Source organism: Acanthopagrus latus, chromosome 15, assembly GCF_904848185.1.
Source record: "Acanthopagrus latus isolate v.2019 chromosome 15, fAcaLat1.1, whole genome shotgun sequence".
Taxonomy (NCBI): domain Eukaryota; kingdom Metazoa; phylum Chordata; class Actinopteri; order Spariformes; family Sparidae; genus Acanthopagrus; species Acanthopagrus latus.
The window spans coordinates 28,225,172-28,249,194 of record NC_051053.1 but is presented as its reverse complement, the minus strand read 5'-3'; the positions used below and the strand labels follow the sequence as shown (position 1 = coordinate 28,249,194).

The window sequence follows — 24,023 nt, the reverse complement described above, 5'->3', positions numbered from 1 at the left end:
GGTGTGTGACGTCAGCACGCAGGACGTCTGACGGGTGGAGGGTGGGGGGGGTGTTAACGGTGGGATCGGGATTCCTGAGGATTACCCGTCATGCCCCGCGGGTAAAGATGGCGACAGCTGAGCAGGGCAGCTGATCAACTTTCTCCGCGGCTCTCTCTGCGTTTCTGCCGTCGGTCGGAGCGTCTCCTCCGGCTGCTTCTCCTCCCGCCGCCCCGCTCGGTTCTTCTCCTCGGCGGAGCTCTTCGCTCCTCCTCGGCCTCGGATCGGTTCGGAGCCCCCCCTCCCTCGCTCCTCCCTCCTCCTCGCCCCAGCGGAGGAGCAGAGCGGAGCTCCGGATAAACTTTCCTCTCCGCTCCGCTCCCCGGGACTGTTGGAGGAGAGACCCGGGGCCGAGCCGCGCTGCCCGGCCTCACAGGTAGGAGCTGCTCCGGTGAGTGTGTTGGTAACGGCTCTGTGTGTGTCTGTGTGTGTGTGTGTGTTGGTGTTCGGTTCGGTCGGTGTGACAGTTGGCTGCAGCTTGTTGTACTGGGCCACAGGCGGACCTAAGCGAGTTCGTGCCGGTCTACCGGCCCGTTCACCGGCCGGCTGGTGTCGGGGCGGTGCTCAGGCCCGGTCCGGTGTCGGTCCCGGCCCGGTGTCCGACCCGATGTCCGGTCCGGTGTCGGGCCCGCAGAGCCCCGCTGTGTTTGTCGTGTCTGTCCCCCCATCAGCCTGGCAGACAGAACTGAGGGCTGATGTAGGGTTGATTTTGAATCATTCTGTGTGTGTGTGTGTGTGTGTGTGTGTGTGTGTGTGTGTGTGTGTGTGTGTGTGTGTCCACTTCATCCACCTGCCCTTCAGCAGCCAATCACAGGGCACAATCACATGCTGGACAGTCTGTCTGTCTCCTCAGGACCCTGGAGCTCCACTTCCGGTCAGCTGGTGTGTCAGTGGTGTCAGCAGTAGATTACATCCAGTGTAATCGAGTAACTTCTGAATACTCAGTAGTTAATTAAACCGCTTGAACCAGCAGATAAAACACTTCATCATGAACAACTCCTCCACCGACTCCACCTGGACCAATCAATAAGTGTTAATCAGTCAGTTCAACATGATGTTGATGTAACGAGGCTGCAGGTTACAGGTGTCACAGTGTGACACGTCACTGTCGTTAGCGTTGTTGATGCTGCTGTTGTCGTGGAAGCTAAAAAATGTTCAAGTTTTATTTAGAAACTCAGACAGGAAACAAGTTTCATCAGAGGACACAACTTTTATAGCATCAGTTTCGATAATAGTAGTAGTATTAATAATAATAATGATGATAATGATAATAATAATGATGATAATAGTAGTAGTATTAATAATAATAAGGATGATAATGATAATAGTAGTAGTATTAATAATAATAAGGATGATAATGATAATAGTAGTAGTAGTAATGATTGTTAAAGTCAATATTTAAAGGTGCAGTATGTCAGAGTTGGCCACCTGTCAAGTTCATCGTCAAACCATCAGGATGAAGCAAATCAGCAGCGTGATGCTAACAGCCTCAACTAATGCAACCAGTGGCTACTGTTAGCTAGTAAGCTCAGTTAGCAGTGCAGCTAGTGGCTCAGAGTGTTTATGTTTTTACACCTTTTAAGGTTAAACATTCAGATTTGATCTGATCTCATGATGCCAAAGGTTTCATGACACGGTGCTCATGATAAAAGTATTATATATTATATTATATATTATATGAGTGTTGTCACTGTGTTCAGTGTTTATGATAAAGCTTTAGTTTATGTATCAATATAATCAAAGAGTGGAAAACTGTCCTGCTGGATGGAACTCTGAACGAGCACGATGTGAAACATAAAGATCTAATTTTAAATATTTCTCATACAACAGTCCAGTAATATAATGTTCCATTAGAGATAAAGAAGCATACAGGTAAACTTCTTGTTATCAGCAGCATGGTAGCATGTAGCGTCACAGTTGGTTTTTCCTTGAATGTCCCGGTCCTGGTCCTGGTCCTGGTCCAGGTCCAGGTCTACTGATGTTATTTGGCATGAGTAGAAAATGTCGTCACATTTGTGTTGAGACGAGAGGAAGCATCAGACATGAAGAAACTGACTAGCGTAGCAACATCAAGGCTACAGACGACACAAAGTGCGTCACTGTCTTTAGTCTGACTCTGACATCATCCACAGAACATGTGATGTGGAAACGTCGGTCATATTGATCCATCAGAACATTGTCCATCTTTAGGGTCAGATTGTACCACCTGAGACCTTCAGCTGCTGGGACTCAGTATCTTAGAGCCACATATGGTGTCACCTCCTGTTGTGATTTATTGATTCCCTTCTGCTGAACTTCATTTAGAGCTGTGCGATATTACGATATATATCGTGGTGCGATTTAAAAATGTCTGCTGTAGGATGTAACCCTCTGTTGTTTATATCGTAATTTTAATGTGTAGGCTACTTGATTGGCACTGTTGCTACACTAACGTTAACGTACACTACAGTTTTGATTTATTACGCCGTGGTAAGCAGAACTCAACTCGTAGGATATCCAAATTCTGAGCTCAAAACAAGTTTGTTGTATGAAGGCGATTGTAACTGCAGCTGCAGCTTTGTGGCATTTCTATGTCACCCGCAAGGGCACCGGTCGCTGGGGAGTAAACAGAGGCAAAGCAGCATGGCGGAGACGGAGGAGAGCGCAATGGAAGATGAAAATAACCTTACTAGTAACGTTACATCAGACGCGGGTACAGAAGCAGAACCCCAAGAAGATTTGTGCCAAAAAGGGGGAACCAGAATTCCATCGTTTGGCTTTTGGTTTAAGTCAGACACCGACCAGACAACGATAATCTGCAAAACGTGCAGCCAACAAGTTGTTACCAGCAACTCGAAAATGTATTTCGTTAACAGGATATAAAATAAGCTATATCAAGATATAAAATTTTCTCCATACCGCGCAGCACTAACATCAGTATTTATCAATCTTCTTTGATAATCTGACTCCAGACTGACTTCACGAGTCCTCGAGTTGTTACAGATTTAAGAGAATTCAGTGAGTCACAGCTGTGAGAATATTTGTATTCTTCAGTCAGATATCATGATGTATGATTGTCTCACAGTGTATCGATTTCCACAGAATTTCTATATCATGATAATATTGTTATCATGAGCACCGTGTCACAAGTTTGGTATAGTGAAGAACTCTCTGATTAACACCTTGACTAAACGATGTGTTGTCTGTAGCTGTTTTTATCCTGAGCAGCAAGCTGCCAATGTGCCCGTCCTTTATGCCGCTCAGTCGGCGGATTTATACAGAAGGCGGTATACTGGGGGGGTCTGTTTTGGTCTGCCAGTATGACCCCTCGGAGGGAACACTTACCTCCGCCTCCATTGCTGTAAATCCAAGCCGTAAATGTGCCGGCCTCTGCGTGAGGTGGGCGGAGGTGTCGATGACCTGCACTGTTGTGCGACCCACAGCTGGGGAGTTTTAAAACCAGGAAACAGCTGATCACAGCAGTCAGTCCATCACTTCATCCGCGGACATTAAGATGAACAACTGGACAGCTGCAGAGATCCAGGAGATGCAGCGTCTCCTCGGTCTCTGCAGCTGTTTGGTTGTGTTAGCTTGTTGTGTCGGCAAGCTAAGGATGGTTGCTACTCTCAAATTAAAAGCCCCCACTAAGAACCCAGTTCTAAACTCCAATGGGGTGCAATTTATTATATACTATGTACTCTTATTTTGAAGACAAATTCGACCTGCTTCCTGTTAGCTATCTGTTGCTTGAGGCAGCTAACAGAGGGGATGAGGCGCTCCTTTAATAGCAAGGATTTAACATTGGTGTGTATTTGACTGTGGAGGGGAGAATATGGGCCACGGGTCTATAATTTAGTAAATCTATCAAGTGTCACCATATTTAATACCACGGCAGGGGGGAAGCACCCATGACGAGGCAGCGGCCACTCGTGATCGTGCTGCATCCCACAGCCTTGAGCACTCAGCTGTGTAGCAGTTATGGCTGACACTGGTATCACAGGGCGGAATATTCTTCCGACACATATGTTGTACGTCACTGTTCACACCCAACTTCATAATTTGCGTCATGTCAGATGTTTACGCCTACCCCAGTGGCGGCTTTTTGGAAAAGAAGCAATATTTCACCTCCCTGTCACACAGACAAGGTGCCACATTTGCAGCCAGGCTCTTTTCTATCTAAAAGGTGCTAGTGATACCTGAAGCATCAGAACAAATTGGCCGATCTTCGACCTGCATGAGGAACAGCAGTTGGAACGTGATGATGTTGTGGAGAGTCTGCCCCGACTGTGTTCTGAGTCTTTAAGAACAAACTTCACCTCAATTTTTATCTCTTTGCTCACATTTGAACTAAAAGTCTTTCAGTGTGACTTCAGATCAAATCTGAATGTTTGACCTTTGAAATGTGCTGTTGTGTAAAAACATAACAACATGGTACTCATCAGAACTCGAGTTTAATGTCAGCAAACTGATCAGAGCCTCAGGTCAGAGGTCAGAGGTCCGGTGGTGTCGTCTGCTGTTTAGTTTCCTCTGGGTGTTTGTTAAATGCCACTATGAATGTGTGTGTCTGTGTGTGTGTGTGTATGTGTGTGTGTGTGTGTGTGTTCAGGTGTGTTCAGGTGATCTGTTTTGTTCATATGATTCACAGCAGCCGGCCCTGTGCAGCTATACTGCACAGTTGCTAGGCAACAGTCTGAGTCTGTGTTTTCTTTATGATGTCAGCAAACAGTGACAAGAAGTGGACTGATGGGTCCCCTGTGTGAGGTGGACTGTACTGGACTCTGCTGGTCTGGACTCTGCTGGTCTGGACTCTGCTGGTCTGGACTCTGCTGGTCTGGACTCTGCTGGTCTGGACTCTGCTGGTCTGGTCTAACAACAGAGACAGTCGTTGGAGGGTTAATGAACAGAGTCCTGAGCTGACAGACACCATCTGTCACGGTGTGTGTTTTCCACTGAGCTGTGTGTCCTGCTGTGTTCACCTGCTCAGGTGCGTGTTTCAGTCTCAGATGAAGTCTGTGTGGTTTCATGTTCAGGTGAGTCACCTCGTGTCATATGAGCTCAGTTTGAAAAGTGACCTCAGACTGAAGCTGGGTCACGTTTCCACTGAAGACTCTGATTCTCAGCAGAGAAATCCTCTGAACATTTGATCCTCGATAGATGGACGACTCAAGACACAGCGGACCAATGAGAGAGAACGGCAGCGGTTGCTAAGTAAGAACAGTAGATAAGAATTTCTGGAAAAAAAATGTCAGTCATTAGAGATGGATGGCAGTTGCTAGAAAATGACCCTAGTCAACACAGAAAGACAGAAGTCAAATGAAGAGGGACAGCATCTCGCAGAGGCACCCGCTGGAGAGAGCCGGCAGCAGCTGGAGAGAGCCGGCACCCGCTGGAGAGGGCCGGCAGCAGCTGGAGAGAGCCGGCAGCAGTTAGGGAGGGCCGGCAGCAGCTGGAGAGGGCCGGCAGCAGCTGGAGAGGGCCGGCAGCAGCTGGAGAGGGCCGGCAGCAGCTGGAGAGGGCCGGCAGCAGCTGGAGAGGGCCGGCAGCAGCTAGGGAGGGCCAGCAGCAGTTAGGGAGGGCCGGCAGCAGCTGGAGAGAGCCGGCAGCAGCTGGAGAGAGCCGGCAGCAGTTAGGGAGGGCCGGCAGCAGCTGGAGAGGGCCGGCAGCAGTTAGGGAGGGCCAGCAGCAGCTGGAGAGAGCCGGCAGCAGCTGGAGAGGGCCGGCAGCAGCTGGAGAGGGCCGGCAGCAGCTGGAGAGGGCCGGCAGCAGTTAGGGAGGGCCGGCAGCAGCTGGAGAGAGCCGGCACCCGCTGGAGAGGGCCGGCAGCAGTTAGGGAGGGCCGGCAGCAGCTGGAGAGAGCCGGCAGCAGCTGGAGAGGGCCGGCAGCAGCTGGAGAGAGCCGGCAGCAGTTAGGGAGGGCCGGCAGCAGCTGGAGAGGGCCGGCAGCAGCTGGAGAGGGCCGGCAGCAGCTGGAGAGGGCCGGCAGCAGTTAGGGAGGGCCGGCAGCAGTTAGGGAGGGCCGGCAGCAGTTAGGGAGGGCCGGCAGCAGCTGGAGAGGGCCGGCAGCAGCTGGAGAGGGTTCAGTCTGAATGTCTTCTAATGGAGGCACTCAGCCTGGTACAGGCTCCATCCTCTTCGAAACAAAACTTTAATAGCCTGACAGTGCAGAAACGGCTCTAGCTCAATGATGAGAACAGAAAACATTAAGATGGTGAGAGCTCGTGTGATTGAATCAATATAGCAGTCGTTGAAGCAGAAAGACAGCATGAATCTGAAGGTGATGAACAGACAGACGGGCAGATCGTGGCAGATGGGATGTTTCTGTTCCGCTGTTATTGGAGGTTTTCTCTCTGCAGGAGGGTTTTGTGTGCGAGATGGTCGACATGTATATTTTATGAGAGTGAAGTCGTCTCGTTGTGTTTTTTGCTTCAGTGGAGCAGAAATGTTCCTCTGTCTGCAGAGCTGAGTCAGCTGGATCCACTGAGTCCACCTCAGGTTCAGACCAGGTCCAACAGTCGGGTCGCCTGTCAGGTAAACACTGTGACTACAGCGGGGAGAAGAAAACACAGAATGACATGAAGCAGAGACGAAGGATGGTAGTTTCTGTTTAATGACAGGATAAGAAGGAAATGGAGGAGGAGCTGCAGGAGAAAAGAGGAAATGAGCAGAAAGTCACACAAAGAGGGAAGCGATGGTAAAAAGGAGAGGAGCTGGTGTCTTTGTTCAGAGTCCGACAGGATGAAGGTGAAGAGGAGGGTCGTCCACGCTCTCACCTGACATGTTGTTTTTCTTCTGTAAGACTTTATTTCAGAAATATGTTCACACCAAATGTTGCTCATATTTTATTCATGAGTCAGACGGACGAGATGTGAGTGTCCTTGACTCGTCCTCTGTGTCTCCACTGTTTGTTTCGCGTTGGCTCATCATCAACACTTTATTGTAGTTGATTTAATCTGCAGTTTATCAATGAATCATTTAAGATCGACTGTCACTCAGTCGGAAGCTCGTCTCCTCCCTCACGTCTTTATCTCAGGTAGGAAGAAGCACCAGATATTTACTTTAATAAATCAGATGAAGGAATCTGAACGCATCATTTACCTGATTATAATATTAACAGCTGCTGCGAGCATCACTGTTGGCCAGCTCGCAGCAACATTAACCTGCGTCTGAGTGACCACCTGTGATGTGATGTCACTTCCTGCTTTATATGCAAACAAACTATCCATCACTGAGACAAACACACTCCATGTAGAACGTTTTGCAGAATTAACATGGAGGTCCAAATGATGAAGAATATTTCAAAGACAGAGTTTCACAGAGTTTATAAAGTTTTACGCTACGCAACAAGTCCTTAAATTAGCTGATTTGTAAAGGGAGTCTGGTGAATTGTGGTTAACAGTTGGCTTCATATATCACATTTAATGCTGAATTTACAAGAAGGCACCAATGATTTAAAATCTGTCGTCGCCGTTTCACAAGTTTAAGTTTCTCAACACACTCAACAACTCTTAAAATGACTACATTTGTAAAGGGACTCTGGTGATGTTGCATCTGGTTCAGCTGAAACATGCAGGTGAACAAATGAAACACACAGTCACCTCGAATAAACTCGTGGATTTGTGTCTGAACGATGGTGGAAACATTTGGGATGATGTAAGAACATTTGTTGGCCTGTTGGAAGGGTTAAGTTAGAAGTTAGGTGTGTGTGTGTCTGTCTGTCTGTCTGTCGGTGTGTGTGTGTCTGCGTGTGTGTGTGTGTGTGGGATTACACAGCAGAGGGTTTATCTCCGCTCAGAGACGATTATGGCGGGATGAGCTCGGGGTTGGGGGGATTGTTTTGTCCTGTGACATTCCAGCTCTCTGATTGGTTGATGTTGGCCACGCCCGCTGGAAAGAATAGATGCTGACCTTACATTCAGTTTATGACTAATTACTTAAAGCAGTGTTGCTACCGTGACTGATGCAGTGTCAGGTGTGTATCGTGGCATCAGACAGGTGGCATTTGTGTTAACGTGACTGTTCAACATGTCTGAACAGCAAGTGAAAGGCATTCTGGGACATGTAGGCACAGCTGTGTGTCCGACAGGCATTCAGTCACAGATGGTTGAATTAAAGGATCTTAGTCGAAACATTTTCACAGTTTTAAGGATTTAAACACTGACGATAGTTATTGATCACATCACACTGACACCTGCTGTCACTGAGCTGTGATTGGCAGTCACTCTCTAGAGGGTGGGGCTTATGGGGCTCCTGTTTTGTCTTTTATCTTCTAGTTGTTCAACTCGCATTAAAATTCTGCGTCCTGATTGGTTCTCGCAGTCGGCCATTCGTCTGTCAAAGCCCACATTAATGAGCTCATGTGACCTGACGCCGCCACGTCCGCCATCTTTGGAGCACAGTGAGCATCAGGTGGCGTACTGAGCTGTGGCAGTATAGCAACTTGTTTCCATGGCTACAAGGATGCTGATGCTTCATTTATCAGAACGATGATGAACATTATTTACTCCTGTACTCACCTGTACACACCTGTACTCTCCTGTACACACCTGTACACACCTGTACACACCTATACTCTCCTGTACTCACCTGTACTCTCCTGTACACACCTGTACTCTCCTGTACACACCTGTACTCTCCTGTACTCACCTGTACACACCTGTACTCTCCTGTACACACCTGTACTCTCCTGTACTCACCTGTACTCTCCTGTACTCTCCTGTACACACCTGTACTCACCTGTACTCTCCTGTACTCTCCTGTACACACCTGTACTCACCTGTACTCACCTGTACTCTCCTGTACTCTCCTGTACACACCTGTACTCACCTGTACACACCTGACACATGATATTACAATCATTAAACCACCAGAGACACAAAGCTTAAAGTTAAATGAGTTTTGAAGCTCCAGGCCGTCAGTCTTTGATCAGAACCAGATGGTATCAGTAGTTCATGTGTCAGACAGACTGCTCTGTGTGTGTTCTGGGTGCAGTCGGTGGATTTCCCAGCATGCCATCTGCTGCAGTTTGACCTTCAGTTGGAGGTGAACGTGTTGTTCAGACACCGTGATGTCAGCGGCAGGTTGTCAGCTGGACGCTTCGCTTCCCAGACACTTCATCGAGTCGTTCTGATGAACAGCATCTGTGACTCACTCACACACACACACACACACACACACACACACACACACACTGCCTGAGAGAGAGTTTGTGTGTGTGTGTGTGTGTGTGTGTGTATATGAGTGTGTGTGTGGGCAGACGGTGAGTTTCTGCTGACTGAAACTGGAGCATCTCTGTCGTCTGTTTTTACGGTCAGTCCTAAATTTCACCTGTACACACCGGTACACACCTGTACTCATCTGTACACACCTGTACACACCTGTACTCACCTGTACACACCTGTACACACCTGTACTCATCTGTACACACCTGTACACACCTGTACTCACCTGTACACACCTATACACACCTGTACTCAGCTGTACTCAGCTGTACTCAGCTGTACACACCTGTACACACCTATACACACCTGTACACACCTGAACACACCTATACACACCTGTACTCAGCTGTACTCAGCTGTACACACCTGTACTCAGCTGCACTCAGCTGTACACACCTGTACTCAGCTGTACACACCTGTACTCAGCTGCACTCAGCTGTACACACCTGTACTCAGCTGTACACACCTGTACTCAGCTGCACTCAGCTGTACACACCTGTACTCAGCTGTACACACCTGTACTCAGCTGCACTCAGCTGTACACACCTGTACTCAGCTGCACTCAGCTGTACACACCTGTACTCAGCTGTACACACCTGTACTCAGCTGTACACATGATGTTACAATCATCACACTATCAGAGACAAAAAGTTAAATGTCATTTAACGTGTTTAACGTTGAGGACAAGCTTCTTTTTAAATCTTGCACACAGGCTTCATGTTTGATGGACGTGTTGGAGTTAAGTGATGACATGCAGGTGTTTATCTGACGGACTCTGATTGGTTCTGGTCTGTGCTGTGATGATGTTTTTGCAGGTGAGGAGGCGGGACTTCTCACAGCTTGTGCAGCGCTCTGATGTTTCATGTCTGAGATGAATGAAAGTGAAGCAGCCTCTTCCCTCTGATCATGCTGACGAGGAGCTGCGGTCTGATTAGGCTAAAAGCTTCACCTGACAGACGGCTGGCTGTCACCCGACACCGACCATCCCGAGGCTGAGCCTGCAGACGACACTCAGGGGGAAGAGTTTCCACTGGGCTGCTGGGTCGGACTGTGTTTCTCCTGGCTGTTGCTCATTTAAAGGGTTGCTTCACCCAAATTATAAAACAACATTTCTCTGTTTTACATAAAGATCATTTGGCACAGAGTCCTTCAGTCTGTGGATATAAAGCTGTCTGTCTGTGTAGTTGTTAGCCTGTCTGTAGCCTGAATTATCCCTCTCTCCGTCTGCCCTCGGCGCGGTCTTGCAGGCTGACTGACAGCAGGTATTGACCAGTGTTTTTCCACCCGCTCGTCTTGTGTTTCAGGTTGTCGGAGGCCTGAGGCTCACATGCACAGAGGACGAGGAAGAGGAGGAAGAGGACTGAGAGTGTGAGGACGACCACAGCAGAGAGGATGAAGACCAGTTTTCTGTGCTGACGTACAAGGTGAGGACACACACACACACACACACACACACACACACACACACACAGAGTACCATTTTGACCTTGATGTCTTTCTGGCTGAGTCAGGTTCATGTTTTTGGGTCAGTTCATGATGAAGTTGTGATTGTGACTCATTTTTATGACTCCAGACATCTTTATTATTATTATCATTATCTACCTGAGTGACATCATCACACTGACTCATTTGTGACTCTTACCTTTAAAGCTCAGAGATGTTGACATACAGGAAGACTCGATAGCGTTTATGATGATGTGTAAGAGCCTGGACACTGGTCTCCAGGTAGACTGCTAATTTCCTGCACTCAGGAAATGTACACTCCTGTGAGGAGGTGGAGGAGCTCAAAGCTTTAACAAGTAAAGCCGAGTCAGAGGAGTTGGTCCTCCTCACGTCGTCTTCTTCTCTGGTGTCTCTGGACGCACCCTCCGGGGGGCTGCAGGTTTATTAACCCCTAACGACCTGCTCAGTAACCATGGGAACTGATTAAAGTAGGAGCTGCATGATGAGTCTGATGCCGTCTCTCCTCAGGCTGCAGTGTGTGTGTGTGTGTGTGTGTGTGTGTGTGTGTGTGTGTGTGTGTGTGTGTGTGTGTGTGTGTGTGTGTGTGTGTGTGTGTGTGTGTGTGTTCAGAGTTTCAATGAACATTTATAAAGTTTACTGATGGTCTGATGTAACAACTTATCTGTGTGTGTGTGTGTGTGTGTGTGTGTGCGTGTGTGCGTGCGTGTGTGTTTCAGGTGTTTCTGTGGATGACGTCACATCTGGAGCAGCTCACACTTCAGGTACAGACACACTCCTGAACTGATGATGTCACAGCCTGACAATCCTCAGCTGTTGACTGCATCTCATGGTCTTCATCAGAGAGTTCAAACACTCAGACAAAAGGAAGTTAGAGGAGCTTGATTCAGGATCAGTTTGTCAAATCATTGACAAGGTCCGACTGAAGGTTTATGCTAAAGTCTGACTTTTAAAAAAACACATCCAGGAAACTAGAAAGTAGTGACAGCTGCAGGAGTGTTTGACTTGTGCTGGTTTCCCATCATGCTCTGCTCCTCAGCTGCAGCAGCATCTGCCGTCTGATCAAACCATCAGTCTGAGGATTAAACCTGACAGTTTCAGTATCAGCTCAGAAGAATCAGCCAAGTGCAGGAAGTGATCGGCTAATCTGAAAGAAAATATATAAAGAAGGGAAAAATAAAGAAGGGAAACGTCTGTAAAGAAGTGAAAGAAACAAAATAATGAATAATAGAGAACAAACTAAAAGGACAAAGAAGACAACATGAAGGAGAAACAGACGATGAGAGCTGCAGCTGCAGAGGATTATTAAAGGTTTCTTATAGATAAACGTGTGTGTGTGTGTGTGTGAGGGAGAGCTTTGCGTGACAGCAGAGCATGCTGGGTAAATGTGCTTGGGGCGTTTTGAATGTAAAATTCAGGAGCTGCAGTCAGACGAGAGGAAGGCGCTGCGCTGCTTCACCCTCAGCTGTGACTGACAGGCGCCCGCTCCTGACCCTCACATCCTGTCTGAAACAAACTGTCTCTGTAAAGCTGCAGTATGTAAGAATTTAAACTCCAATTATCAGCAGTGTGAAGGAAACACAGGTGTGACATCCTGTGAAGTTAGCAGCGAGCCCCGGGCCTGAGAACATCTTCCTCCTCGCTGTCCTGAACTTCTGTGCTAGTGATGTAAATACCAACTCTCCAACAAGCTGCACGTAACTGAGCTAACAAACTGCAGTCATAACATAAAGAGAAACCAGTGAGCAGCAGTCAGCAACTTTGGTGATATGCTGCCCCCTGTTTGTTCAGCAGTTGGTTAATTTTTTGCATACTGCACTTTTAAGGCCTGCCTCCTTAAAGCCCACTGTATTCTGATTGGATAGAGGCATAACGCCTCCACCTCTTTGATCGCTGCACACAAACACGGCTTTAAAACTTCATTCACTGATTTCGTGTTCTGATGGACCGCCAGCGGTTCTGTTTGATTCAGTAGTTCATGTTAGCATGTCGTCTGACATTAGCAACATGTTAATTATATGGGGGTGGGACTTCCGATTGGTCAGTTACACACTGTGTGAGCTGTCGACTCAGAACAGGAAGTCGGTCAGAGCCTTGACTCGTCCTCAGGCACGGCACGAAGTAACTGTTGTTAAAGAAGTAATCCTGAAGACTTGATCATCATCAGCAGCTCCGATAATATCTGATAATACTCAGACAGATGGTTATTATCAAACAGTCAGAATGAAATATTCAAAGTGTTCAGTGTTCAAACCATGAAAACTTCACTTTCACATTCTGACTTTATTTCCCCAGTAACAGCAGCTGAGGCTCATGGGTAATGTTGTTTTTAGAGGCAGAAAAAAGATTGTTAAGTTAAAGAAACAGAATGAAACGTAACCAAATGATCGATTGTTTCGCTCTGAGGACAAACGGCATCATAATGAAGTGTGTGTGTAGGCGAGAGAGACAGGAAGTCACAGGGATCGATGGCCCGTCATTGGTCCCCTCGGGGCGGAGCATGGTCATGTGACGTGGACAGACTCTAAATGCAGCGGGTCAGAAACAGACAGAAGGCAGATATGTATCTATACTGATCTATACCAATCTATACATTTTGATTGGTTCTCAGCTCATTTCAAGTAGCAGGAATTCAGAGACAGTTTGTAAATATAAGTTTCCTAATATTCAAAAAACGATATTCAAGTTGTTCGAATTCAGTTTTATATGAATGTTGTATATTTGATCAGTGAAATGACCGTCTGTCAGATCAGAGACATTGTTTTTATTTCTTCTACATTTATGTTGTACTTTTTAAATATGTATATTTGTAAACCTGTTAACTGACTGGAGACAGTGTTGGTTTAGCTGAACAGCTAATTAGCATCTACATGCTGACACTAATACATAAATAAGAACATTATAGACTGTGAGGCTTTAACAAACAGACCTGTGACCTTAAAAGACTTCTTCTTCTGTGGTCCTGTTTATTATGAGTTTGATGTTGTGCTGTGGTCTGACAGTTAGCATGTTAGCTCTGTTCTGTGTCATTCAGATTAACAGGCTAATGCTGACATGCTAACAGTGGCCTCGTTCAGATCGATGGAGCTGCACTTCCTGTTCTGGAAACAAACTGTGATCAATGTGTTGCCTCAGGCATACACACACACACACACACACACACGCACACACACGCACACACACACAATACATGTACTGACATACTTGTGAGGACCGTTACTCAACATTCACAGGTTTTTACTCATTTTGTGGCACTTTTGATAAAATCTAAAAAATGTGCAGGTCTGAAATCAGGTCCCCACAAAGATACCAGAACAAATACACACAGATCTGGTGTGTGTGAGAGGGAGGTGTGTTTGATGCTGATGAGGGACGAGCGAGCATTGATCTGCAGAGAGAGGGAGAGAGAGGGGGAGAGAGAGGGAGAGAGAGGGAGAGACAGACGGAGTGTGACAGCAGTGACAGTCCAGTCGTGGTTGCGGTGTTGTGGTCGGCGGTTGGCGGGCAGTCGGTGGGCGTCTGCATCATTCCTACCTCGTCTAACTCTTCTTCTCCTGGCAGGACTGACACCGCGACAGACAGGAAGTGAGGAAGGAAGGAATTAGGTCAAGGATGACGAGCACGGCCCCGGCCAGAAAGCCGTACCGTAAGGCTCCGCCGCAGCACCGTGAAACACGCCATGCCGTGCCTGTTGCTCCGCCCCCGCCGGCACCACAGCACGACATCAATCAGGTAAAGCAACACACCCTCAGCACACCTTCATCCTCCCTGCAGCTCCTCCCCCACCTTCAAACTGCCGCCTCAAAACAGCCTCAGAGTGGCGGGTTGCATCATGGCCCCCGGACCTCGCCGCCTCTGCTCTCTGACAGCGAGCTGGACGTCTCTAGTTTGTCCAGTCTGGAGCTCTGCATCCCGCCACCACCGCTTTTCAGTAGCCACTCCCACCGGCCCAACCGAACCAGAACCACCGCCGTGGGCGTCACCACGAGCCCTCACCATGCAGGACATCGAAGCCCCACAGCTGCTAGGAAACATTCACCAACCCGCTGCAGCAGAGACCGCCACATACGACCTCACCGGACGCAAACCGCCACGCACCCGAAGAGCATCCTGAAGCAGCCGGCCTCGCTAGGCGTGGAGCATGCCTATGACATCATCAGGAAGTCCAAGTCAGTGGAGCTGCTGGATGACAGCAGGGGGAGGGGCAGTTCTGTCCGCCATCCACCCACACGCTCTCTGGACCGGTCGGAGCAGCGGGTGGCGGCTTCGCGGCGCTCCTCGGAGCCGCCCTCCCCCAGCAGAACCAACTGGAACTGGAAGATGCAGGCTCTGCAGGAGAAGGTCCGCTTCTCCAACTTCCTGGATGAGATCACTTCTCGGGTCATGAGCCCCGCCAACCTCACGCTACTCGGCAGGACGCCCTCCAAAGAGCAAGGAAGTCCTGCCCCCCAGCGGCGCCGCTCCACCCACAGGAAGCAGAAAACGGAGGGGCCGTCTACGGATCGGACTCGACGCTGGGACGACTGGTTGGCGTCGATGCAGCGGTCGGCCAGTTGGTACCAGCCCCTGGAGGGGGAGGGCCCAAAAAGTGACATCATTGAGGGGGCGAGGCCTAAAGAGGAGGTGTTGGGGGGGAACAGAGGAGTAAAGATGGAGGTTCTGGAGACAAAAGAGCCGCCGAGACACAAACACAGACTTCCTGTTTCTAATCAGTCGCTCCTAAAACACGTCAAGGTACGTCCTCTTAACTCTTCCTCCTTAAACCCCTCCCCCATATACTCCTCCTCCTTTAAACTCCGCCCCCATAACCACTCCCCCATAAACCCCTCCTCCCCCATATACTCCTCCTCCTTCCTCTCCGTGTTGAAGCCCTCTGACAGTGACTTCCTGTTTGTGTCGACCCTCCTGACAGTTAATCAATAACTCTACATGTCATGTTGTTTATGTGTTGTTCTGACAAACATCACCAGTCATTCATCACAGGTGTTGTGTTCACCTGTTGAAGGACACAAAGAGAAACTGTTGAGCTCAAACTTTGTTGTTTGACAGAAATGCAGTTTTTTATATTTCTACATCCTGAATAACAGAAATCCTTTAACTGTAAACCTGAACAACAGCAGATAGGTTCTTGTTCTGCTCGGTCCAGTTTGGATGACTTCAATTTGAAATTATTTAATATTTACACAAGCTGTGGCCCAAAGCAGAGCTTCCTGTCAGCACCCTGAGCATCGTTAATAAGCAGCAGATTAGTTTATTAGACCAGTAAAAATAAAACACAGTAAAACCTCTGAAAATTAGTTTCAGTTTAAAATCGTGACTTTTTGAATTAATTAATTTAATTAATTAATTAATTATTATTAGTATGAACAAATGCAAACAAACATCAGTTTGAACCAAACTCCATTCAAAAATGTGTTGATTTAAAAGTTCTTCTTTACTGAAGGTAATAAATAAAGTTTAAAGAAGCGTTCAGCGAGCAGCAGCTGACAGGTTGGATTACTTGCTTAAATACCCAGAATGCACCAGTGCAAAGGTCAGGAGATGAAACATACATTCATCTTAATGCAGCCAGCTGCTGCTTGTTCATCTCTACACTCTTCATATTGATTATCAATACTGACACTTGAAGAAAGGAGTCCGTGACAGGAACAATTCAGAGAATGAAGCGATCTGATTGGTCTTTTTGCTGCTGCGATCACAGCAGCTGACTCATTGATTGTGCGGCTGTGTGGGCGATCGATCAGCTGAGAGGATCCATCATGTGAAGCCCAGTGCATGCTGGGAGCGGACATGTTTCCATATGTCGACAGAGATCGATGACACGGACAGGAAACAACCGTCCGTCTCCTCGATGACGCTTCATCAACACTGGCAGAGCTGACGTGACATCACGTGACATCACGTGACATCACGTGACATCACGTGACCCGCAGCGTGGAGCAGCCGACGGTCCTGAAGTTCAGTCTGTGCTCATGTTTGTGTCGTTACAGGAAACAACAAACTGTCGTCTCAGTGAAAAAACATTTTATTTTGTTTTGTTCTTTGTGTCAGTTTGTTGTTTTTAAAGTTGACATTATTTATGTCACTCAAACGTTAGCTGGTCTGAAGGAATCTGACTCGTGTCACGTTTGAATTATTTATATAAACAATAAGTCAACATGTGAATATCTCGTTATCATGAGAATGTTTTTTTTGTTCTTAAACAAACTGAGCAGATGTTCTGTGGTTGTGTTTCAGGAGGCGTTATCAGACTCTGACAGGATCAGGTGAGGCCGCTTCCTTCATCTTATTATCAATCAATCAGTCTTTATTTATTCTCCACAGATCATTGACGGGTGATTTACAACGACACCGAGTCAAAACAGAAAACAGAGAAAAGACTCAGTGGAAAGTTTTTATGATGAAGAAATTGATAAAGAAATTTAAATAATGAATCCTCGTTCAGACAGAAAGTTCAGAGACGATCATCATCAGATCTGTTAATTATATTTATAAGACAAAACAAAGTCTCAGATCAATAAGACGTCTAGTGTTTTCACAACAAGATCAATAATATTTCCAAACACTGAGAAACACAATGTTGTCATGTGACTGATGTAGTTTAAACTCGGTCTTTGTGTAAAAATAAAGAAGAATTCAAAGTATTATTACCACAATGTAAAAGTAATCTGATTACTGCAGTTACAAGTTTTCCTGTAAAAGTAAATCATAAATCATCATCATAAAGAAACACTTGACTTTAAAAATTAAAAGTACTGGTGCAGAATAACACAGATCATCAGATCCTGATTATTGATTATTGATCAGTTTTTTTTACATCATTCATGAACTGATTATTTGTTTTAATAATCTGCAAAGTAACTAAAGTAATTATATAAATGTAATCAGGTTTGTCTGAGGTACAGTACCTGAGTAGATGTACTGTAAACCTGACGTGAAGACTCTCGCCTCGTTACCCAGAATCCTCCAGCAGCAGAATGAGGACCTGCAGCGCCGCCTCTCTCACTCCACCCACAAGATGGAGGCCATGGAGGCGGAGTTTGACGGCAACCGTCACTACATGGAGGCGGAGCTCAGCCGCACCAGAGACGACCTGGACAAGATGAGGGACAAGTTCCGCAGGTAAGAACTCAGACTGGTCGTGTTCGTCTGCAGATGTTTTAATGAGCGCACACACACACACACACACACACACACACACACACACACACACACACCTGGATCCATATTTAATGAGTGGGATCAAAGACAGTGAATTAACAAGAACTTCACTTCTCTCTGATTATCAGAAGCTGTGAAGAGTCTGGACACACAGCAGGAAGTTGTGTTTCCTGTTTACTTGTCCTCCTCCTCCAGGTGTGCGTGTATGTTGCTGTGTCTCAATTCAGGGTCTGCATCCTTTAAAGGACGCGGCCTTTGTGGTCTTCGAAGGCGAGTCCTTCCCCCAAAAACAGGGAAAAGAATTGGGACAGCCTTCAAACGCTCCTCAGATGCAGACATGACCTGAGACAGCAGGTGTGTGTGTGTGTGCTGGATGGTAAACACAGAACCTTGTTTCTGACAAGGTAACTTTCACACCTGGTGTGTTCAGGAGGAGGAGGGGCATGTGACTAGGCTGTGTCTCCACATAAATTCTTCCTTCCTTCCTTCCTTCCTTCCTTCCTTCCTTCCTTCCTTCTACTAATGATGTAATCGATGAGTGTTCCGTCAGTTTGTCCTCTGAGGCCACTGAGCATGCTCAGTAACCTCCTCTCTGTCTCTGCAGACTCCAGAACAGCTACACAGCGTCTCAGAGAGCCAATCAGGATCTGGAGGAGAAGCTTCACGCTCTGGTAACCTTTGACCTTCCTGTCTGAACATTTAAATCAGCACCTGATCACATGATTATTGATTATGATTAGATTAGATCAGTGTCAGCACACGCACATTATAATTTAATTAGTTTCAATACCTTTGATTGATGAGAGTAAACGTCACGTTAATGTTCAGTTAATATTTCTTTAACCAAAGTCGTGACTGAATGATTTAACTGATTCTTCGTCCGTATCATTTTTATTGTTTCACAAAAAATCTCTTTTATTTAAACGTATTTAAAACAAACGTCTGACCGCGATGATTTAAACGATGATTATATAAAACTGAATCATAAAATAATGTGACTGTAAAAAAATGTAACTAACAAATCTCTTAGTTCTACATGACATTAAATGATAAAGTATTTTTAATCTCAGACTGATGAACCAATAATAATAATATCAATGACAATATTATAAATAAAGCAGCTGCTGGTTGTTACGAGCTGTCAGTCAGAACAAGTGTGTTCATGTTATGTCTGTGTGCTGCTGATCAATATGTGACGGTTTGTGTTTCCTCTGCTGTGTGTGTGTGTGTGTGTGTGTGTGTGTGTGTGTGTGAGTGATTGATCACACACTGTCAATAACTGATCGATGACTAAATGAAAACACAGTTTGAGGCAGTTTATTGATCAACTGTGGAAAAGCAGGCTTGACTGACAGCAGGCTGGTTGCTATGGCGACAGAGGTCACTGAGTCAGTGTTGTGTTTGTCACAGTCTCACCAGACTCCCTTCATAAAAGTAGTGATTTCAAGAGTTGTTGAGTAGCTTTAAACTTCATAGACACTATGAAACACTTTCTACAACAAATTCTAAATCATTGTGTCCTTGTTGTAAATTCAGCATTAAATGTTTCAGCTGAAGTTGTTTGTCTCCTTGTAAAAAGTGTCAGTTTGTGGCAGCATGTCTGTACCAGCCTGTCTGCTTCTGTGTCTAAAGTGCTAAAGTCTTACCTGCCAACATTGATCAGCTGTTTGAACACACTGTTTACACTGATTTCACCATTTACACTCCATTTATGAAAGAAGAAACATGTTATTGATCTAAACATGTCACATGTTACAAAGACACTAAACAGGAACAATATAGGCGACTTCTTTGTCCCCGTGGAGAAAGTCCCCAGACTCCCTTAACAAATGTGTCAGTTTAGTGAGTTGTTGAGTTGGAGACACTTTATAAACTCTGTGAAACTCTGTCTCTGACTCATTCTGCATTATTTGGACCTTCTTGTTAATTCAGCAAATGTTCTACATGAACTTCTTTCTGTCTTTGAGTAGAAACATGGAGTCTGTCTCAGTGATGGACGGGTTTGTTTGAATACACTCTCATGTTAATGTTGCGGTGATCTGATGGGACTTTGATTCACACGACACTGAATATTAATTAAAGCGTTGAGGAGTCGTTAATGTGGATGGAAGCTTCTCACCCTGATTATCAATCATTTGCAGGAGAATCGGGTTCAGAAACATTTCTGTTTAATTTCCTGTTAGTCTTGTTGTCTGACGTCGTTCTTCATCTGTCTCTTCTTTCTCTTCTCTCCTCTTTTCTCACGCTGCTCTGTGATGGATTGACTCATCTTCATCATCTTCATCACCTTCACCTTCATCTCCATCAGGCTGCCGTCAGTCAGACATGGGTTCATGCAGTTGCGTTTCATTCATGTTCTTCCTCCTCCCCCACATCCTGTGCATCCTTCTCCTCATCATGCTCAGTTTTCTTCTTCTCTGGTGTCTGTTTGAACACCAAGTCCCGACCTCGCGTTCAGTTAGTTCAATCTGTTAAAACACTGTTTTTTTAATGGAGTTCTGCTGGAGGAGAAACAAGAGCAGAATATAACTGAATATATTAAAGTTATCATCCTGAGGCAGCGTGTCAAAGTCAAACACTTTAAAATCTTTAATAAGTCAATAAAGGTGAAGATTTAGATTCTTCTCATAGTTGTAATAGTTTGTAATGTTACATTTTTATTTAGTTGGTTGATTTTTCTTGGAGCCTAGAAAAACTTGGACTTGGTGTGAAAACTCCTCCAAACTGTAGACGGCAGGTTTCAGTTATAAAACTGTTGATAAAATGTTAAAAGTTGATTGTTTCTCTCCGACATGTCAGAACACATGAAGCTAAAGAAGCTAAAGAGGCTAAAACAAAGAACCACAAGTCAGTTAATCATCATGAATCACTGATGGAAGCTAAATTAATGAATGAATCAAAATCAGGTGTGAGGCTAAGCTACGCTAACATCATCAACAGGAACACTCATGCTAAATGTACCCTTAATAAAACAATGTTGCTAGCTAATGTTAGCCTCTAAGCTAACAGAAGCTAACCAGTCTAAAGTGACTGCTGCAGTTATGAAGCTTTGTTAGCTGCAGTGATTTTTCTGATAGGTCGGGGAGGAATGACGATGCTAATGGAAACATTAATTTAATGCTAGCTGTGTTAGCTTGTGTTAGCTGCTAGCATTTTTCAGCGCTCTGGGAGGAACTTTATGAAACATTTGTGCTTTTAGCTTCAATGCTTCGATCAAGATCTGATCGGATCTTATTGATCTTCTCGCAACAGCAACACTGCAGCATCCCATAATGCATCTGTAAAGAGCTGCTAGCAGACGTAGCATTCAAATGATCTGGGAAAACTGTAGAAGAAGAAGCCTTGATGAAACAGTGACGACTCGGTTCTCAGAGGATGTTCAGTTTGTGGTCGACAACATGGCGTCTGTGGATTCCAACAAACTTTCTGATTTTATATCAAAGTTTATTCCCACATGATCTGAATGAAGGCCCGCCTCCTGTCACCTGAGGCTGCTGATTGGTTGTCTTACCTGTGACTGACAGTTGATAACATGACGTTCTTGCTCCTCTCACAGTTACGGAAGGTGGAGAGGGACAAAAAGACGATGGACCAGGAGATCGTGGAGCTCACCAACAAACTGCTGGACGCCAAGAACACCATCGACCGTCTGGAGGAGCTCAACGTGAGCCTTCGATCGCTTTATTGATCTGTCATGATTTAAAATCAAATGATTGTGTGTTAATGTGTGTGTGTTACTGTGTGTGTTTTCAGGAGCGGTACAGACAGGACTGTAACCTCGCTGTCCAGCTGCTCAAATGTAACAAGTCACATTTCAGGAACCACAAGTTTGCTGATGTAAGTGTGTGTGTGTGTGTGTGTGTGTGCGTGTGTGTGTGTGTGTGTGTGTGTGTGTGTGGTGGTTCTGCTGACAGTGTTGATGGTTCCATTAGTTCCATTAGAGTTTATAGACAACTGACTTCCTGGAAACACTCTGACACTAAATGTCTAAATGTGTGTGTGTGTGTGTGTGTGTGTGTGCGTGTGTGTGCGTGTGTGTGCGCGTGTGTGTGTGTGTGTGTGTGCGTGTGTGCGCGCGTGTGTGTATGTGTTCAGCTACCCTATGAACTGCAGGACATGCTGAATAAACACATGAAGACCAGCCTGCCTGAGCGAGGCCCCGCCCCCGGCTCTCAGGACCCAGACACGCTCAGTCTGACTCCAGCTGACGTCGTGCCGACTTCAGTCATCGCCCGTGTCCTGGAGAAACCGGAGCCGCTGGTCCTGAACTCCGCCCAGTCCAGCAGCTGCGGCCGGCCCGTTGCCGAGGATGTGTTCGTGCACGTTGACATGACGGGCCCCGCGGGGGCCGAGGTCCGTGGCCGGGAGAACGGTGGCGGTCAGGAGGCGGCGCAGCAGAATGGCTCCTGCCGCAGTCAGAGCAGTCTGGACGGGCAGTCGGGCGGCGAGGAGGGGGGCGGGGCTCCATCCTTCGAGAAGCTGAACCCGTACCCTGCGCCGCCGCCCCCCCACCCGCTGTATCCAGGACGCAAGGTCATCGAGTTCTCGTCAGACGACAAAGTGAAGATCCCCAAAAACTCCCCACTGCCCAACTGCACCTACGCCACGCGGCAGGCCATCTCCCTCAGCCTCGTCCAGAACGACGATGAGCGGCTCGCCCCTGGAAGCCCCGCCCCCTCCTCCTCTTCTGGCGGGGGGGTCAACCAACGCACTCCACCATCACAGCGGGATGCCGCCAGTGAGCCGCTGTCCAGCCAATCCAGCCCTTTCAGCAGCCCACCGCAGGTAACACACACGACTCAGCAACACACACATTTGATCAGCAACACACACATTTGATCAGCAACACACACTGATTCAGGTAACACTCACACTTCCACCCTGTTAATCTCAGGTGAGCTCTAGTTTCTGTCTGCAGGCTTCACACACCTGAAATGATGATCAGCTGACAGTAGGTCAGAGGTCAGAGGTCAGGTCGGGGAGGATGACTCTGACCCTGGTACTAACGAGGCCCCTCCCCCTGCCCCCCCTCCTCAGGCCCCCAGCGTCCTGGCGAGCTCGGGCAGCTCGGAGGAGGACCTTCTGGCCAACTGGCAGCGGATGTTTGTGGAGAAGATGGCGCCATCAAGCGACGGCTCAGTGGTCCATCGCACATCGTTCAGCAGTCAGACGGCCCAGGACCTGCAGAGGAGGAGGCCCACGCCTGGGGGCGGGGCTTCCTCCTCATCTGACCGCCACAGAGCGGCATACTCGGACGGCGAGGAGGGCTCGTCGGCTCGCAGCTGGACGCCGAGCCGTGGCTCCAGCCTCGACACCGACACCGACACTGAGGCGAGGCCGGGCCGGAGGGGGCGCTACGGCGATGGAGACGGCTCCACGGAGGAGGGCGAGAGGCTGCTGATGCACCTGGAGGACGACGGCGGCAGTGGGGACACGGCCGTTACCATGGCAACCAGCCCTGTCGACGCCCGCAGGCAGGAGCTGGAGCAGGAGGAGGAGGAGGAGGAGGAGAGCTCAGCCGAGGAGAGAGACGTCCTCCCCCACGACCTGCCAGTCATCTCGCCCCGCCTGCTGGACTTCGACCCCGCCCTCGGGCCGCAACGGCCCCAGAAGAGCCCGAAGAGGATGGGCGTGCACCACCTGCACCGCAAAGACAGCCTGACTCGAGCCCAGGAGCAAGGCACGCTGCTGGACTGACAGCCGAGCACGCCGCGCTCGCTCGCCCCACACTGTGCTCCCTCAGCTGCTCTGTTTCCACGGCAACTGAGCCGAGGTCACGCCCATCAGGATATAGCCATACGCTACCATGTGCTGCCTGACCGCTGCGTGTGTGTGTGTGTGACCGATCAGATATTGATCAGCTGATAATCGTCTTCAGTATCAGTGAAGCTGGTGATCGCTGCTATCAACAGTTTATTTTCAACAGTATTCTAAAGATGAACAAACATTTGTTTTTATTTTTATTGATTTTTATTCAAATTAATTAAAATTCCCAGAAAAGTCACAGAAAATACTTCCTGCTGCGTGGCCAAAAGTTTGTGGACAGGCTCATCCATTAACAATAAAGTATGAAACACCTTTAATCTGTAGAACGACACGATTAATGTCAGACGATCAAATTTATATAAAATATAATGAAACACGGAAATTAGTTTAGTTCATCTT

General features: G+C 47.2%; 1 protein-coding gene across 9 annotated transcripts; it reads left to right on the top strand.

The window, feature by feature from the left end:
* Nucleotides 1-66: 66 nt before the first annotated feature.
* On the top strand, nt 67-23,941 carry tjap1 (tight junction associated protein 1 (peripheral)). Of its 9 annotated transcripts, XM_037123159.1 has the most exons (13): nt 4,749-5,002; nt 6,448-6,546; nt 6,633-6,759; nt 10,541-10,660; nt 11,417-11,461; nt 14,259-14,429; nt 16,935-16,963; nt 17,658-17,819; nt 18,463-18,529; nt 21,415-21,522; nt 21,612-21,695; nt 21,954-22,643; nt 22,896-23,941. In XM_037123159.1, exons 6-13 carry the CDS (start codon nt 14,310-14,312, stop codon nt 23,553-23,555), a joined length of 1,920 nt encoding a protein of 639 aa, XP_036979054.1. In that variant the 5' UTR covers nt 4,749-5,002; nt 6,448-6,546; nt 6,633-6,759; nt 10,541-10,660; nt 11,417-11,461; nt 14,259-14,309; the 3' UTR covers nt 23,556-23,941. The 9 variants fall into 9 exon arrangements, with proteins under 9 accessions (XP_036979052.1, XP_036979049.1, XP_036979051.1 ...); XM_037123157.1 differs by lacking the exons at nt 4,749-5,002; nt 6,448-6,546; nt 6,633-6,759 and adding exons at nt 67-415; nt 10,052-10,278; XM_037123154.1 differs by lacking the exons at nt 4,749-5,002; nt 6,448-6,546; nt 6,633-6,759 and adding exons at nt 67-415; nt 10,052-10,317.
* Nucleotides 23,942-24,023: the final 82 nt, after the last annotated feature.